Source organism: Apteryx mantelli, chromosome 10, assembly GCF_036417845.1.
Source record: "Apteryx mantelli isolate bAptMan1 chromosome 10, bAptMan1.hap1, whole genome shotgun sequence".
Lineage (NCBI taxonomy): Eukaryota > Metazoa > Chordata > Aves > Apterygiformes > Apterygidae > Apteryx > Apteryx mantelli.
In genome coordinates this window covers 12,601,565-12,618,438 of record NC_089987.1, presented here as the reverse complement: position 1 = coordinate 12,618,438, position 16,874 = coordinate 12,601,565, and the positions used below count along the sequence as shown (strand labels likewise).

At 37.6% G+C, this 16,874-nt stretch overlaps 2 protein-coding genes across 5 annotated transcripts in view; one reads left to right on the top strand and one right to left on the bottom strand.

The window, feature by feature from the left end:
• CEP89 (centrosomal protein 89) overlaps positions 1-11,007 on the bottom strand; it is a 41,082-nt gene extending 30,075 nt beyond the window's left edge. For both annotated transcript variants that reach the window (XM_013941111.2, XM_013941112.2), the window contains exons 1-7: positions 10,878-11,007; positions 9,071-9,177; positions 8,110-8,265; positions 7,266-7,470; positions 4,739-4,844; positions 2,103-2,131; positions 805-859 (exon numbers count right to left, since the gene is read on the bottom strand). In XM_013941111.2, the coding sequence (XP_013796565.2) occupies positions 805-859; positions 2,103-2,131; positions 4,739-4,844; positions 7,266-7,470; positions 8,110-8,265; positions 9,071-9,177; positions 10,878-10,916 (697 nt within the window). In that variant the 5' untranslated portion in view covers positions 10,917-11,007. The remainder of the gene's footprint in view (positions 1-804; positions 860-2,102; positions 2,132-4,738; positions 4,845-7,265; positions 7,471-8,109; positions 8,266-9,070; positions 9,178-10,877) is intronic.
• A 203-nt stretch (positions 11,008-11,210) lies between these two features.
• On the top strand, positions 11,211-16,444 carry FAAP24 (FA core complex associated protein 24). 3 transcript variants are annotated; one of them, XM_067302509.1, is made up of 5 exons: positions 11,211-11,299; positions 11,871-12,022; positions 12,804-12,853; positions 13,166-13,318; positions 13,918-16,444. In XM_067302509.1, the coding sequence occupies exons 2-5, from the start codon at positions 11,911-11,913 to the stop codon at positions 14,164-14,166; spliced, it is 564 nt and encodes a 187-aa protein (XP_067158610.1). In that variant the 5' UTR covers positions 11,211-11,299; positions 11,871-11,910; the 3' UTR covers positions 14,167-16,444. The 3 variants fall into 3 exon arrangements, with proteins under 3 accessions (XP_067158610.1, XP_067158609.1, XP_067158608.1); XM_067302508.1 differs by having other exon boundaries at positions 12,801-12,853; XM_067302507.1 differs by having other exon boundaries at positions 12,714-12,853.
• The last annotated feature ends 430 nt before the right edge of the window (positions 16,445-16,874 follow it).

Below are 16,874 nucleotides of genomic sequence, written 5' to 3'. Positions count from 1 at the left end.
TTTTAAAATAAAAGCTGAGATTTTCCCCTTACCATCAAACTCTGAGCTAGCATAACCTAATAGCATGTAGGCATGAATATGACTTAGTACAGAACAGTTCCTTAGTATAGGAATATATGTGAAAACCAAGAATGGGTTTTGAAATACAAAGCTATCTCTTATAGAGCACATAATATTAAACATATGAAACTATCATATTACAGGCACTTATGAGCACTGTTAATTTCCTCTGAGAAGGCATGAGATATCTGAGCAGCACAGAAGTATTCAAAAACCCATGAATATGTGATAGGCACATATCCCATCCATGCGATACACGTAACCTTGGGAAAAGTTCAAAGGTGCTGTGCCTTGAATTGTTGCATGGATGCAATAACATATAAATATGGCACTAGCTGAAGGTAGACCATGTATCATATATTGCCATACATTTACCAGTTCAGTTGCAATGGGATACTTCTTAATAATAGTAACATTCTCTAGCATAAATGCAACTTAAAGGTTTCGAGAGTTCCAATATGACTTTCATTTCACAGTTGTTTACTTAAGACTTCAAAATTCACTCATATTGGAAACTAAACAACCTAAACACCTAATATGTATTAAAAAAAAAAAACCCTGAAACTGTTGCTTTTATACATATCACAGAGTATTCAGCATTTTTCACCTCCTCTACAGGAGAAATACAAATTTTTCCCCAAATTAGGTTTAGTGAGTAAAAGCAGGAAAACTTATTTTTATACACATATGTGCATTCTTTAAAGTAAAGAATTTGCAGTTACATCACAGAGAAATCAGAAGTACCTGGGGATGGTGGAGGCTTTTCACTTAGCAGATTTTCAGCTGATGATTTTTTTTTCTAACAGAGAAACAACAAAGCATGAGAAAAGTTGCTCTAACAATTATCCTTTCTGAAATACACTGAACAGCATCACTGTTGGGGAACTTCTGAAACAATTTCTTTCTTCTAGGTCAATAAAATTTAAGGCTGGATTCCAAACTGAAGATACATGACTGGTCATTTACCCATCCTGACATTATGTTGTCACTTACCAGTATCACCAGTCAATCAGGGACACTTGAAAGTTTTTCCTGAGGAAATCTGTTAGTATTTTCTGTATTTGTCATAGATTTTCAGTTCTCAAAATAATTTCATAGATGATGTAAAAGTTACATAGACATAAAGCTTCATAACCTAACAGGATGGATCTTGCTCCCTCTTTCCAGTTTGTATAAAATATGACTCTAGAATAGTCAATTATGGTATGAACTGTCAGTCCATAATTAGGAGAGAAGTTGTGTACTAATGAATAAAAATGTAAGACCCTTTTGAAGAGTTTTGTTCTTTCTGAGTTTAAAAATTGATTAAATAGGTTCCTGCTGCAACAACAACTTTGCTAATAAAAAGTACTTATTTTTAAACTCTCAAAGTTCTTTCATCAGAAAAGAACTACAGGTAGAATGTATATTACTGCATTTACTTGAAGTGATCACGACTTTCTCCACAATTTTGTGAAACAGAGTGAAGTTCAGCAAGAATATGATGCCATGTGATGTAACACACCGAGACACTGATGACCAAATGAGTCCAAACTCAGGAACAATTTCAAAAGCAAAATATACATGGTCAAGAATTTGAAGAAAAAGCAATATTAGCAATGGAATAACTGACCATTTTTGTAAGTAATGTCCCAGCAAGTTTATCTGATAAACTAAACTTGTGGATATTTCTTTTCAAGCTTAGTAAAGGTGACAGTAGTCAGATGCACCCAACCGGAAAGATGGATAGAAATCTGGTAAAGATGGGATCAGAAATTGGAAATAACCACCAAGAGTTCTCTTTTGCTGTAACATGCTGTCTCCCACTTTCACTTAGTTTCTTTCTCACATCAGGAAGAAGAGAAGATATAACAATCATTTATATACCTATGTAGTGGGATTTTCAAAATGAATGATTAGCTCTTCTTATACTCCAAAGGAAGAAGATTCCTTGGTGGCAACAAATTAATTTTCTTCCAAGTGACTGTAGGCTATCAGCTCTTTATAATGCTTCCCCCCCCCCCCCAAAATGCATCATAAATAAATCTTCATATCAGTCTTACCTTTAAATTCAAACCAAGACGTTCATTTTCTGTTAAAGAAAAACAGATCTTTGAGTAAATTAAAAATTGAAGTATTTGTAAGTCCATAAATTATATGGCTACATACAGATATGTAAGGATACATATTACATACTATAAATAATTATAAGAAAATCCTCCAGAAAGGACAAATTAGATAACTAGCTTTCAATTATATCTTTCATAGTCTGTGATGATACTGATGCGAGACCTTTACTTTACCTCACATGGTAAAAATACAGTTGTGGAAGAAATGAAGGTGTATTGCTATCTTCCTGTCATGTATTCTGCTATTCTTTTAGAATTTGGGATGAGGGACAAATGAAAGATTTTTATTGATTTTAGTGGGCTTAGGCCCTATTGCATCTCTGAACAAAGACAACTGCAAATCTGACAGTTTCCAAGATCTGCAGCATCTGCTGTGGAAAAGAGGCATTAGAAATGGTTTCCACATCCTATTTTCTTCAGTTTAATGCAGCCCATTCCCAAATGATTTAATCAAAGCAATCCATTCTTGGTAGGTATTGTTTTCTATAAAGCTTTTGAAATAACTCCACTGAAATAACAGTGAAATAACACTGGGATCCAACATGGTACAAGTTAGTAAAGCAAATATTTTCAAAAATGGGTCAGTTATGCTTCTTCTTTCTTTCCAATAGCTGTTATAGTGTTGCCATCCTCTGTAAAAACTGCATATTGCAGCTCTAGGACAAATGTTATGATTTCTCCTTTTCCCAGTTCTGAAATAAGAGCAGACAAGACAATTGCACAATAAAACTCCTATGCAGTTAGATTGGTCTGGCTTACTCATTGTGGCTTTTTATCCACAGTATTCTATTCTTGCTGTTGTTACAAGAAAATAGCTTAGTGGCAGATCCAATTATGTACCAAAAGCTCTCCGCTCTAGTAAAATTAATCATTGCAAAAAACTGATTTGAGAAGCTTAGTGATTCTGAGGTTAAGTGATAACCTGAGACTGAGGATCATGTTCAGTTTTCTATTCAATCAGAACCTTTCTGTGTGATTTACAATTTTAAAGTGCAGACCTACCAAAAAAAAAAAAAAAGAGAGAGAGAGAGAGAGAGAGAGAAGAATATAGCTATCTGTGCCTAAAACTGATTTTCAGCACCTCATTTTCTGTGCTGCCTGATATGCCTAAGTTTACCAGAAAGCCACTATTGCAAATCTTCTCATAATCTGCCTTCAGAGCATGCCCAAAATTGTTGCCAACTTTGCAGGGCTGAGCAGTTCAGCATCCATGTCACTTCCAAGTCATTTGCAATCCTACAAAGAAATACTTTTCTGCTAACCCTCTCCTAAGGTACATTGAGAGTGCACCTAACCCACTGCCTATGACAGCTGGGAAAAATACAATGATCACTTCCATTTAGAAACATGATGACAGAGTGATGGGACTCTTTTGCACTATAAATCAGTGCTTAGTACTCTTAAGCAAGCAGTTGGAGCCCCTGGTGCAATGTACTCAGCAATATAATTAGATTAAGGAAATAATAGGATCTAATTGAATCTTAAATCAGAATTCTGGAAGATTATGTCCCTAGAAGGTGGTCAACTGAATAGAAGAAGGTTCAAAAAGCAGAACTGGCAGAACTTGGATCCTTAGCACTTAATACAATATCCCTTTTGTTATTACCAGCTAACGTAGACACTGACCAAACAGCACTTAGTAGAAAAGTCCTTCATACCAAACAGTTTTATTTAAATAGTTTAGAGCTTCTGGATAAAATGTACAGAATATGGTATTTGGCCTTTATTGGATGCTTAATGGTTTCAAATTTTAATCTACTAAATTCTCAAGGCATGAAAGGAAGAAAAAATAGCACATAAGCCAGAAAACAAGTTTATCTTTCAACTCAAGATTAGGTTTTCTGATAGCAAGCATATTTTGTAGCAGAGGTACTGGTAATAACAAGGACAAAAATAATAAACAGAAGTAATAAATTTATCAAAATTAATAATTATTATTTTAAAAATATACCTGGTTTAAGAAGTTATATCATATTCAATGTGAAAATAACTTTATGATATAAGGGTAAATAATCCCAGTATCATGCTATATACTTATCAAAAAAAAAATGCTCTTACTGATTTTCAGATGTGACATTTTCTTATTCAAAGAAAATAGTGGAATAAAGATGTTTTCTTTTATTTATGTCCTTAATTTTTTTTAAATGGTGGTCATTTCTATTTTTTTTCATTTTGTAAACATGGTAACACTCCAATAGTTTGCAGAGTATAAACTGGATTTATTTTGGCACATATACCAATAGAAACACAGTAGAGAATGGCTCTATTATGCAAGACAGAGTTCACAAAACCTTTTATTCTGTTTTTTTAACACTGGCTGATAACAGATGTTGAGGAGTAGAGTATCAGTTACAGAGTGAATATAGACCAATTTCCCCTGTTTGTGCAGAGTCTGAATTTCCTGTAACTATTAGAAATGGCTGAGTATTTAGCAGCATTTGTTTCATTTTTTTTTTTTTAGTACAATATCATTATCTTATGATACTATTAAATTTAGTTTATCTAAAGATTATTTATTTCCCCAGGATATTAAAAAGTAAGACACTTTACCTTAAAATAAATTTATTTACCTTCTATTTGCACATTCGACTTGTCCACCAACACCTGAAACTCAGTTTCATGAGAGGATGCCTCTTTCTTGTCAACTTTAGTACTAGGGGATAGTGGAAACTCTTCCTATGTAAAAACAGGACATGACATCTAAATAATTACAACATTGTTAAAATAGACCATGCCCAAGTGTCTTGACATCCGTATGAAACCTTTAGTACAATAATGTCCCAGTCACATTCAGAATAGTACTGCAATATTTCAAGACAATAAATTGTAATACATGCCTTTTAGTTTTATAATTATATGTAAATAAAATCTAATCCTTATCATAATTAACAGGAGATAGGGACCAATGCTAGTCATTTAGTTCACAGGGCAATACTTTTTGTCACTTTATTTGGGCAAAGAGTCTGCGGAATCATCCTACATTCACTTGTTCTGTATAGTATCTGAACTTGCTCATAAGACTGAGGAATTCAGGAATAATTCTTAACACTGTTTACCTTAGCTGTTTTTCCCTGTCAATCACATGTCAGTGCTCCACATACTTCACACCCACTCCCTTTTTCTCCTCCTCATTCTTTTCTTCAACTAGGGGTGTTTTCTGATTCCTTTCACATATATAGCATTTTATTGCCTCTCTACTACCCAATTTCTTCTTCCTAGTCATTAAAGTTTTGTATCATTTCTGACAGAGCTCCAAACTAAACTTTAAATGTGTCTTAGAAGTCTTAAGCTGCTCATTGCTGGTTAAGACAATCCAGACCCATAACATGGAAAAATCCACTGGTCTTCAAGATACAAGGTCACTTTTTCTGTGTGATTCTGAATCTCCCTGTCTCTAGATAGGTCTCTGCTCATTAGCGTGATAGTAATTCAATAAGTTTTTACCATTTGTAAGCATTGCACATTTTCACCAAATTAAAATTCCTACTGCTTTTAACAAATCCTAATAATCTTCATACTACTCAGTAAATTAATGATAATTAGGTAGCTGAGTGGCTAAAATAGTAACTCAACATATTCTGAATGCATTAACTATCCACCCCCCACAACTGTTCCACCTTGATAAGAGTTACTCAGGCCTTAACCACCATTATTTATATTCAGCAAAATAAACAAGTAGCTATTTGCCAGTGAAATAATAATTCAAATAAAATGTAAACTATATTATTATTCTACTTCTGTGAGACACCCTTGACATACTATTTGCCTCCTATTTAGGATCACGGGGTAGCTGAGGTTGGCTGGGACTTCTGGAGATTGTCTAGTCTAGTCCAGCCTCCCTCTGCTCAAAGCAGGGTCAGCTAGAGAAGGTTGTTCTGGATTTTTTCTGGTCAGGTTTTGAGCATCTCCACAGGTACAGGGTCCACAACCTCTCTGGGCAACCTGTTCCAGTGTTTGACCACCCTCATAGTAGAGAAGTCTTTTCTTATATTTAAGTTGAATTCCCATATTTGAATTTGTGCCCATTGCCTCTCATCCTCTCACTGAGCACCACTGAGAAAAGTACTCACTGATTCCAAATACTTTAGTCTCCCCAATCAGGAATTTAGAAAGATTGGTAAGATCCCCTGTGAGCCCTCTCTTCTCCAGGCTAAACAAATCCAGCCATCTCAGCCTCTCCTCATATGTCAGATGCTCCAAACCCCATCACCTCCAATCATCTTAGTGGCCCCTCGCTGGACTCATTCCAGTAGGCCCATGTCCTTCTTGTACTGGGAAGCCCAGAACTGGACACAGTAATCCAGATGAGGTTTCTCCAGTACTGAGCAGAAGGGAAGAATCGCCTCCCTCAACCTGCTGGCAGTGCTCTTTCTAATGCAGGCCATGATGCTGTTGACCTTCTTTGCATATGGGCACACTGCTGGCCCATATGCAACTTGTTTTCCACCAGGAAAACCCCCCTTCCCCCTTCTGCAAAGCTGCTCCCCACCTGGTAGGACACCAGCTGGTAGTGGTCCCTAGGCACAGGACTTTGCATTTCCCTTTGTTTGAATTTCAAGAGATTCCTGTCAGCCCATTTCTCCAGCCTGTCGAGGTCACTCTGAATGAGAGCACAACCATCTAGTGTATCAACCACTCCCCGTTTTGTATCATCTGCAAACTTCCCGAGGGTGCACTGTCCCATCATCCAGATGATTAATACAGAGGTTAAACAGTACTGACCCCAGTATTGTTCCCTGGGCTACACCACTGGTGACTGGCCTCCGGCTGGGCTGCCACTGTATCACCCTCAACATAAAATATTGCACATTTTACAAGATTATATTATGTGCTTTCTTTAAATGTATAGTAAGAACCACAATACCAGTGTATTCCTAACAAGAAAAAGCCCCTAATATCAGAGATAAGGAATCTATGAGGATCAATAAACAAACCTAACTCATTCAGGAGTAAATTAATCATGAAAAGAAGCACACGAAATAAAAATTGAATAAATGTTTCAATAGTAAGAAAAAAATGTACAGTTTTACAAATATTTAATGTTTACCTTGTTTTAATATAATAATGTAAAGAAATTAACCAATCTGAAAACCCTACCTTTTTATTTTTGCAAGGAACAGCATAAATAGCATTGGTGCTAAAGCTTTCTCCCCTCTTCTCATTACTTTGACAGCTAGACTCTGCCTCTTTATCTGCATCTGAAAGATAGGTATCCATGTCCTCCTCATCCTCACAATAATTGCCTGATATTTCCAGGGAATGTACAGGAGATCTTTCACTACCATCTAGCTTCCAGTTGGGCCTGCAAGTCAAAAGCAGTTTAAAGCATGTTTCAGTGTCACTTATTCTTCCAAAAAAAGAAAAAAAGACACAGTAGTAAGTAGAACCATCAGTCTGAGAATATACATAGCAGATTAACAGCATACATGAACAAACATCTAAGCTTCTTTAGCTGCAAACAAGGAATCTGACCTATATGTATGCTTTAAATTAGAGAATTAATGCCTGAGCTACATTTTCCTCTCTAGTTTAAAGAGAATGACAGACTAGAGATAAAAGGCTGTTAATTCTACAGCACAAAGTAGTCTGAAATAATAATTTAGCACAAAGGAATTACCCGATGTGTAATTCAGATGATTCCTCAGTGATAAACTGCTTGTATAATTGATAGTTGTTTGGGAGAAATAATACATGCCACACACTGTGTGCAATCCAAATCTCTCCCCCTGACAACTGCATGCATGACATCATTTTACGAGAAATGGAATAAGGATTGTAGAGACTTCAGACTCAATTTATGATTTGGAGAGAAAAAATCAAGTTTAAGTACATGGCAATAGCACCAGGAGTTTAATTAGTTTGCTGTAATTCTTGGGTAAAATTATATCACCACCATATTTTATTTCCAGTATAAGACACCAAAACAGAAAGTATACGCTACCCCATTCTGAGCTCTGCAACTGTCGCATATGGTTCAAAACATTCTTGTTCCACATAGGTGGAATCGCTTTCAGAAAGTGATCGTTGACGAGGCTGAGGAATAGCAACAGTACGCCCTGTTAGTGTTGTCGCAAGGATAGCTGCTGCTAGAGCAGATCTGGAAGAAAATAGAACAAAACAATGAAACAAAACTGATATCTTCTGTGCTTCATATTTTATATTTTTCTTTAGCAAAATGTCTTCATTATTTAAGCAAAGCAAAAAGTTCAAAATTAACAATCATCAGGAACACTGAAGGTATTAAGAGACTGATTTTAAATTATTAACTCCTAAAGTAAAGCACAAAACTGGACGTGCTTTTATAATGTAGCTATCTAAGAGTAAAATATAATACCTATCAGTTTTTCCCCAAATTAAAAGAGTGAAAAAAATAAATACTGAGTTACATGCCTGAAACTGACATTGACAGTTTACAGTACTTAGCATTCGGTTTAGTCATAACAGTAATGGTGATGTGTTGAAAAAAGTTGTTCCATATTCTGCTATTTTGTACACTAGTTTCCATTATTCCCTACTCTGATTCTTCTATTGATGCCTCTGAAGCTGTTAATAAACGCCAGAGCATTGCACACTAGGACAAGCAGAAGTGCACAGAAGTGCCTATTTGAGGGATCCTGCAGAAGGCTAAGATGAAGAGGAAAAAACAAATGGAATTAAAGTTACATATTCAGAAAGGTCATTGCCCTAATTGTTAAGCATTCTTAGGAAAGGGAGAAAAATATGTATCTTTACAGTTCAAAGAAGGAAACTGCCCCAATTAAAAAATATATTCTATTTATGAAAAGACTTATGTAAGTACTACAGTTAGGACATGCAATTTTTCTAATCATGCTTTTCTACTATGCTATTGTAATAAAGTGAAATTAAATAAAATAAAAATAAAAAAATAACTCAAAACCTACCTGGGCCTTTCTGGAGAAGGGTTTGGACTACGAGGGGGAGGGGTGCGGGGAACTGCAGGTTTAGGAGCTATGGTAGCAGCAGGGACCAGGCCATGAGCTATATGTTTCTAAACAATTTAAAATAAAATTAGTTGACAATGACTTTAAGAATAACAACTAAAAAAACACAGAACTGAACATGCACAAAAAATAACCATGCAAAATAATATAAAAGGGAAAAACAATTACATGCAATTAATGTAAACAAATGACTTGAAATGGTTCTAAGTATAACTTTTTAATATGTATTAACAGTTGCTAATGAAGGTTAGAAATGTAATTTACTTAAGACCCATGACTGTAGGTTCTCCACCCACTGTATCGCGATCTGCAAATGTAGAGTTTTAACTTACTGAATCGAAGTTTGTTTTTTTCTATGTATATACACAAGAAAAAAGCAGTAATGGAAAATAACTTTTTTTCAAAACATTTGAACTCTGCATCACAATAACAATACAACCCCCTGTCGTAGAAAAGGATCGTTCCATCAGTCATCAGAAGTAATCCTCAGACAAAGTAATATGAGATGGAAAAAAAGCCTGTCACTAAATACATCCTAAAGTCATAAGGATTTAGTCTGAAAAAAATCCAAATGATTTTTTAATCAGAAAATTCCATGGAATTTGTTAAAAGGATAATATTAAGTACCAGCTCAGAAGAACTTTGATCAGTGTTCGCTACAAAGACTATTTCACATGGAATCACAGAACGGTTGAGGTTGGCAGGGACCTCTGGAGATCATCTAGTCCAGCCTCCCTGCTCTGCTAGAGAAAATTGTTCCAGATCTTTTCCATTCAGGTTTTTCGCATCTCCAGGGGTGGAGTCTCCACAGTCCCTCTGGACAGCCAGATCCAGTGTTGGATCACCCTCACACTAAAGACATGTTTAAGTTGAATTTCCCATATTTCAATTTGCGCCCACTGCCTCTTGTCCTCTCACTGGGCACCAAGAAATACTACGTCACACTGAAGTCCACCACCTGCAGACAGACGTTATTGGTTTTATGGTGTAGAACAGGGGGTGCATTTCAGATATTTCTGCTGCAGAGAATTTTTTTGTAATCATTCTTTAAACACCTCATCGTTATCCTTTTGAAGAATATAAACTGGGAAAGATTGCTGACTTTACAGGAAGCTATATCAAGTAACTGTATTAAATAACTAAACATAGCATTACAAAGGCTGTCCTTTCACTCAGTGTTTTCTAATAAATGCACCGCTTCCTTATTCTGGAAGCTGGTCTAGCATGCACCGTTTTGTTTACTAAAGACTGCAGGCGTTTTACTATAGTTACCAGGGAATCTGCTAAGGTAACTGAGGTAATAGGAAGCTATCATCCCACACTAAGACACCAACAGAAGATCACGAATTCGTTTTCATTCTAATAATAACAAATCCCCAGTTAACTTCAGCTACGTTAGAAGATAATAACTGTGCCATTACTGGCACTCCTACATTCCTAGGCTGCAACTGAGTTCTAAGCTTTCGCCATTAACTTTGTGAGCGCAAGGGGAAGGAGGGCACAGCACCCTCTCCCCTCGCCCGCCCAGCGCCGGGGCCAGCGGCGCTGGACACCTGCGTCTCTTCGCTCAGGAGCCGCCGTTTGTCGCTTTTCACTTCGGACAAACCGCGCGGCCACCGGCGCCAACCGCGGGCGGGCGCGGCGGGGCGGCGGCGGGCGGGGCCGGGCTCCCAGCCCGGGCACGGCCCTCCCGCCCCCCAGCCCTACTTCGCGGGGAGAGGAACCCGCTTCGCAGGGCGATACTCACGAAGGGGCCCCTCCGGCCTCTCCTGAAACGAAACGCCATTGGCACTAGGGAGGGAAGGTACTCTGCCGCCGCCAACGGCTGCCAACGGCCTTCCGCACCCTCCCGACGCTCCCCCGTCGCCACCAGCCTGGCAACGACAGCGCCGCGGATTTGCTGCGGGATTGCGCTCCTCCAATCAGCATGCGCCTTACTCATCCCTCCTCCGGCCTTAGCAACCTACCAGCGGCGGGGCGCACCTCGTCCCACCTTCTCATTGGCTCGCGGCTGGCAGAGCGCTCGCTCTCCATTTGCGGCTGCCGTTGTCAATCAAGCGCGCGCGCGCGGAGGCGGGCCGGCCGTTTGTTCGGTGGAAGAGGCAGCGCTTCTCGTGAAGGGACGGCGGGCGAGCGGGTGGCCGGTCTCCCTCCATCTCTCCCGGGCAGGTGGGCGCTGGGCGGCGACTCTGGGTGGCGTCGGGGCCTTCCCCGGTCTCCTCAGGGCAGGCCCCCGGGACGCGCCTCTCTTGCGGACCGCCGCCGCCGGCGGTGGCGGCGTCTGCGCTCGTACCCGCTCGTCTGCCGTTTTCTCCTGAAATGACGGCGCAGTCTCAGAGACTCCTGTTTTTTTCTCTAAAGTCAGAAGAAAACATAAAACTGGCAACCCAGAAAAGGACCTCTCCCAGCAACTGACGTGTCTGGCTCGAGAGTTTTGCCAGCTGAGGGCTGGCGATGCTTCTGAAGTCAGCTTAGTAATTGATTTTCTCAGGGGTGGATGTTTGCCACTTTTACGTCTAAATTCAGGTGGTTTTGTAAATTCGGATATTTTTCAAGTCGACTGGCAGACTTGGGAGTGGAATTTACAAAGCTCCAGTCTGTATTTAAGCAAACAAGATTTCTTACCAATATTTACATGTTAACCATAACTGCAAAGTAACTTGGGGGATGAGATATGATCTATTCCAGATTGGAATGAGTCTACAAAATACATTAGTGTCTTTTTCACATTTCCTTTTAGGCTGTAGGTGCCACTGAAGTAAAGAGTTAAAGGAGTTCCAATGACAACAAAAGCACGCTCCCCTGTCACAGCAGGATCTATAGTTGTCCCTTATGGACATGTGGTCGGAAATGAGAAATGGAGAGGGTCAGAAATATCCCAAAGGCTACAAGGTAAGTATAAACAATTTGGGAGAAGAAAAAAAATCAAGCAAAGCATTCCCTCCATCTCCCAGTATTGTTAGATTGGCTAGAATATGCATTCACTCTGTGCCTGACTGGTCCTGTATTTGAGATGAATCCTGTATTAGTAGACTGAAAGTTCCTGTATGTCTGCTATGTACCTGTGGTCAGTTCTATCATATCTGCATACTTCTTGTGCAGTATAGAGAAGAAGCAGAACTATCTGCTTCTTGAGAACCACAGTAGTGGAGCTATTATGAATATGTACCTCCACTGAAATCCCTTCAGTTTACATGGATACTGGGACCATACTGTCTTCTGTTGGCACAGCAAACTAAATCAAGAAGATGCTTTCAGAATAGCATATGATGTGATTGATATGATGATGTGATGTTTATTCAAGTTCAGAGTTTACAGAGAAGCTATCCTGAATCTGTAATTTGAAAGTGCTATTAATTGGTATTGCTAAAGGCATCATGCAGTATTCTGGATTGGTTGTACCAGCTTTCCTTTTTTCTTTAAAAAAAAAAAAAAAAAGACAGAGAATAAAGGCTTTTAAAGAGTATGAAACTGATTGATTGTCAAAGTTTTAAGTCACTAGAACTATTGACACACATTAAAATATTAAAGTAATTGTTACTTTTTTTTGATGACTGTATTTTTGTCTTCTAACAATCTCAAGGGAAAATTAAGCTCATTTTTGAAGATGGCTTGGGACTTGTGGATTTCCATCTTTCAAACAAAACTTGCATTTTATATATTTCTGAAGCAGATTTGGTTGCAGGGGATGAATTCAAACGAAGATTGGTTCGGTTTAGGAATGTAAGTACTGTGTAAAGGGAAGAGAAAGAGAAAAGTTTCTAATTGCAATTTGTTCTTCCTGTGTTTCTGAAAACATTCTTCTTGCATGTTTTTTAGATCCTAGTGGAGCTAAACTTGCATGAGATATTCCACCTGAAAACTAATAAAAATGAATCTGTGCAATAATGCTGTATTAAACTTCAGTAGTGTTGCCACTTCTGTTCTTCCTCTAATTTGTTCCCAGGCTGCTCAGAAGTTTGCTCTTAGTTGCACTGAATCTTCTCATCATTGACAGTGTCTTTTTTTGTTGTTTTTTTCTTTCTTTCAATAAAGGCTAGCAGTCTTGGTGGAATTGTAATTGTCGAGAGAACTCAGATAAGTGATCAGTACTTCTTAGCAGTACAAAAGCTTGTGGTGCTAGAACTTGGCATGGTGTTGCTTCCTGTGGCAAATCAAGGAGAAGCTTCTCAACTTATTATTCAGCTAGTAAGTTTCTATGTTAGTAGACAAATATTTATTAAAATATAGGAGGCAAGGAGAATTACCTGTTTTCCCACAGTCATCTCTCCTGTTCAAAAAGAATACCTATGATCCTAAAGGAATTCAGCATGTTTGTTGGTTGAATGTAGGGAATAAACCTGCAACGGTAGTGTGGTAGCACAGTTTAGCAGAGATCTAATTTGGGAGCAGAGACAAAATGTGAAGAATTTGAAACTGGATTTTATTTTTTTTATGTTCTCTTGCACTGATTACCACTGGATAGCATGAAGCTATCTTCAGTTAAGAAGTTCTCTGTCAAAACTGACTTGTGATTCTGCTTTGTCTCAGGCTGGGAAAACTATATTCTTTATGCCAGGTTTCTTTTTGCCTTTATCCTGTTTCTGATTGCATCAAACATGACAAAATCATTCTTTTAATTCATGGTTGGTATTAAGAAAACTCTTAATAAGGGCACACAGTCAATGGGAAGGGGGTGTTTTTAAAACTTCCTAGTGATATCCTTGGACTCTTTGAGATGCATGAAAATATTTAAAAAGCTCCAGTAGAGGGCACTCGGTATCACTTATGATTTTGTTTTACTTCAGGTCCGTGAACAAAGTAAGGATCGCAGCAGTAACCCCTTTCTTCATAAACAGTGTTCTCAGCTAGCAGAGGCATCAGTGTTCCGGACAGTGCAGCAAATTCCAGGAGTTGGAAAAACAAAAGCTCTGCTTCTGCTGCAACAGTTTGGAAGCATCCACAGACTTTGTAATGCATCCGTCAAAGAGCTTGAGCCAGTAGTTGGACAAACAGTAGCACAACAAATTTATACTTTCTTTACCTTATGTTCCTGACATGCATGTGTTAACACTTTCTCTTTTGGAACATGAAGACTTTTTTTGTGTTCCTTGTAAACCCTTAAGATTTTGTTTTTAATAATCCTGGTAAAAACTGAAGGGTGTTGACTAATTGTCTAGAGATTTCTTTTCTGCTTTCTCTTTATAGCTACTCTGTTCATGTAGTTAGAGCTGTAATCTTACCTTGGAACAAGGGCTGTCAAGTGTTTTGCATCTGTCTTGTGTGAAAAATTGAGAGAAAGCTGTCTGTTTTTCAGTGATCACAGAAAAAAACAGAAAAACAATTTCTGTACTTATTTTTGTCTTCCAGAAATAAACACTTTAATATGTAGGTGATGTTTCTTAAGAGTATACTCTACAACTTAGTGTTCACCTATCTTCAAACAGAATATATTATCTTCTCAGTAACCAGAAATGTGAGAGGGTTGCAGTATTTAAAAAAGTTAGCCTCTATGCTTCACTCCCCCCCCTCCTTCCAGAGATCATCTGTAATGAGTTGGTAGACAGAGATGCTAGCTGAAACCTATCATATAACATGGCTCTGATACAATGTTAGCATGTTACTGATTACTATAAAAATATTTTAAATATCTCTTCAATTTTTTTAAGTATATTTTTTCTTAAATCATGTAACACTGGTGAAGCTACAGTTTAGATACGACAATTGAATTGTTTCCTAGTTGATTCTAAGGTGAAACTGTTTCACTTCATCTAATTTTTAGAAAAACCTGGAATGCTCAGAAAAATTACTCTTGCTAATTATAGTTTCAAAGTATTTCTGCCAAATGTAGACTTATATTATTACAGTCAATGATACATAATAAACACACATGCAAAGTTGATTGCTCTTTGTACACCTCTCATACTCCTTAATGAGAGTGTGAGATTATGTATTAAAATAGTCTTAAAATTGTACAGCAATAATGGTTGTGTGTGTATATACATCCTACTCTGAACTGTGCTTTATTTCATTGGAGTTTGAGATTGAGGTAATAATAGTATCATCCTAATTTATGATTTAAAGTAATTGGTGATAAGCATAGATAACTTTTCAGGAACTTTTAAGTCAAGGATAGATTTATTGCACTCTACACGTGTTGACAAGCACAGCCAAGTATGGCAATTACTTCGTTACATGATTGGAAAGATAACACAGTACTTGCTACCAAAGTTGTATCAGCTCTGCTTATGCTGTACTTATTTCTTTGTTGTGTGTGTGTGTGGGGGGGCTTTCTAAACTTCATTTGATGGCCCGTGCCATAACTTTGTTCATAAAATGTTTTAGAGTACCTTTGGTTTATTACTTTTGGAGGTTCTTTGGAAAGTGCTGGCTGAATATGTCTTTGACTTTACACTAACTTGTTTCTTTGGTTCCTTTTTCAGTTCACAGGGTGTTATCAAATTTATTCCTTTGTGTCTAATATCCAAAATATAGGTTAATTCATGTTTTATTCCCTTTTTAATATAGGTTGGGATAATTATAATCCTACATGAAATAATGTGGAAAGTTTTCATAAAAATTCATGATGTTCTTCCAGTATTAATCCTTTCAAGAGTTATCTGGCGAGCAAATTATTGGTGTGTTTTCCTGACATCCTGCACTTTATTTCAAATTATGTTCTTATCCTATTTAGTATGGGTAAAATTGTATTTTGTTTTATACCTATTAAGAATGCAGTCTAAAATGCTCCTGTATATTACTTGGATTTTAGATCACAGTACAGCAGGAAAGCAGTTGAGCAGGGTTTTTAATTCCCTTTTGTAATCCAGCGGAAAAAAAAAGCAAAGAATAAACAGAATCTTGGCACCTCCATAACCAACCTAATCCGCTGCTTAGTGCAGATAGCAAATGTTATTTATACCAATTCCTTACTTGGGCTGAAAGTAGACTTACAATTTGGCCTTAAATATTTAACTTATTAACTAGTAAACATCAGAATTTTCAGAACTACAGAACAAGGTACTACTGTATTATCTTACTACAGGGAATGATTAAGCTTCATATAAATCTGTTTCTTGCTTTAGTGTTTTGGGTTTGTTTTTTTGCCCCCTCGCCATTTTCTGTCAGTGACACTTTGCTATGGAGACTGGATTTCACATCAAAAAGGTATGTGGCTATTCCTTGATGCTGCAAGGCAAACTTTTTACTACTTAAAATGGCCATCATACATACATAAAGTTTAATTAAACTGGTACCCATTAGTACCAATGAAGTTACAGGCTGAACTAATCTATTTTAAACCTGTGTGTTCAGGGTTTTAGAGCAGCCCTTAGACATTCCTTGTGGATAGAAGCTTGTTACAAATGTCTGGGCCTTCAGCAAACTTTTTAGCAGTATAACTTGCTATGAAATTAGTATTTGTGCTAAATCTTGATTATTTTGGCTAACTTTCATTGTAGAATAAGTCTTCAATGAGCTCACAGAAAATAGTATGTATTCATACAGTATTTGACAAGTCCAAACAGACTTGAAAAAAATGGATACTCCCTACCCCCAAACTGTTCCTCAAGGACTAGAGAGTGTGAGGGGACTGGAAAGGCAGTTAACTCTGCAGCTAGAAACCTAAGGGGGAAGATATTTGTAGGAAAAGTGTCCAGGTAGGCTAAAAGAAATGAAGAGCTGGAAGGAGTTTCATGTGACTTTGCTAAGGATTTCATTAGCTGCATAATTTTAGCCATAAATGCAAAGTAGATTTCTGCTGCAC

Bases quoted from the DNA above. Each gene is read 5' to 3' on its own strand.
- FAAP24 (XM_067302507.1), top strand. From the start codon at position 11,911: ATGACAACAAAAGCACGCTCCCCTGTCACAGCAGGATCTATAGTTGTC. The intron at 12,023-12,713 runs GTAAGTATAAAC...AACAATCTCAAG, and splicing joins AATATCCCAAAGGCTACAAG to GGAAAATTAAGCTCATTTTT. The intron at 13,319-13,917 runs GTAAGTTTCTAT...GTTTTACTTCAG, and splicing joins CTCAACTTATTATTCAGCTA to GTCCGTGAACAAAGTAAGGA.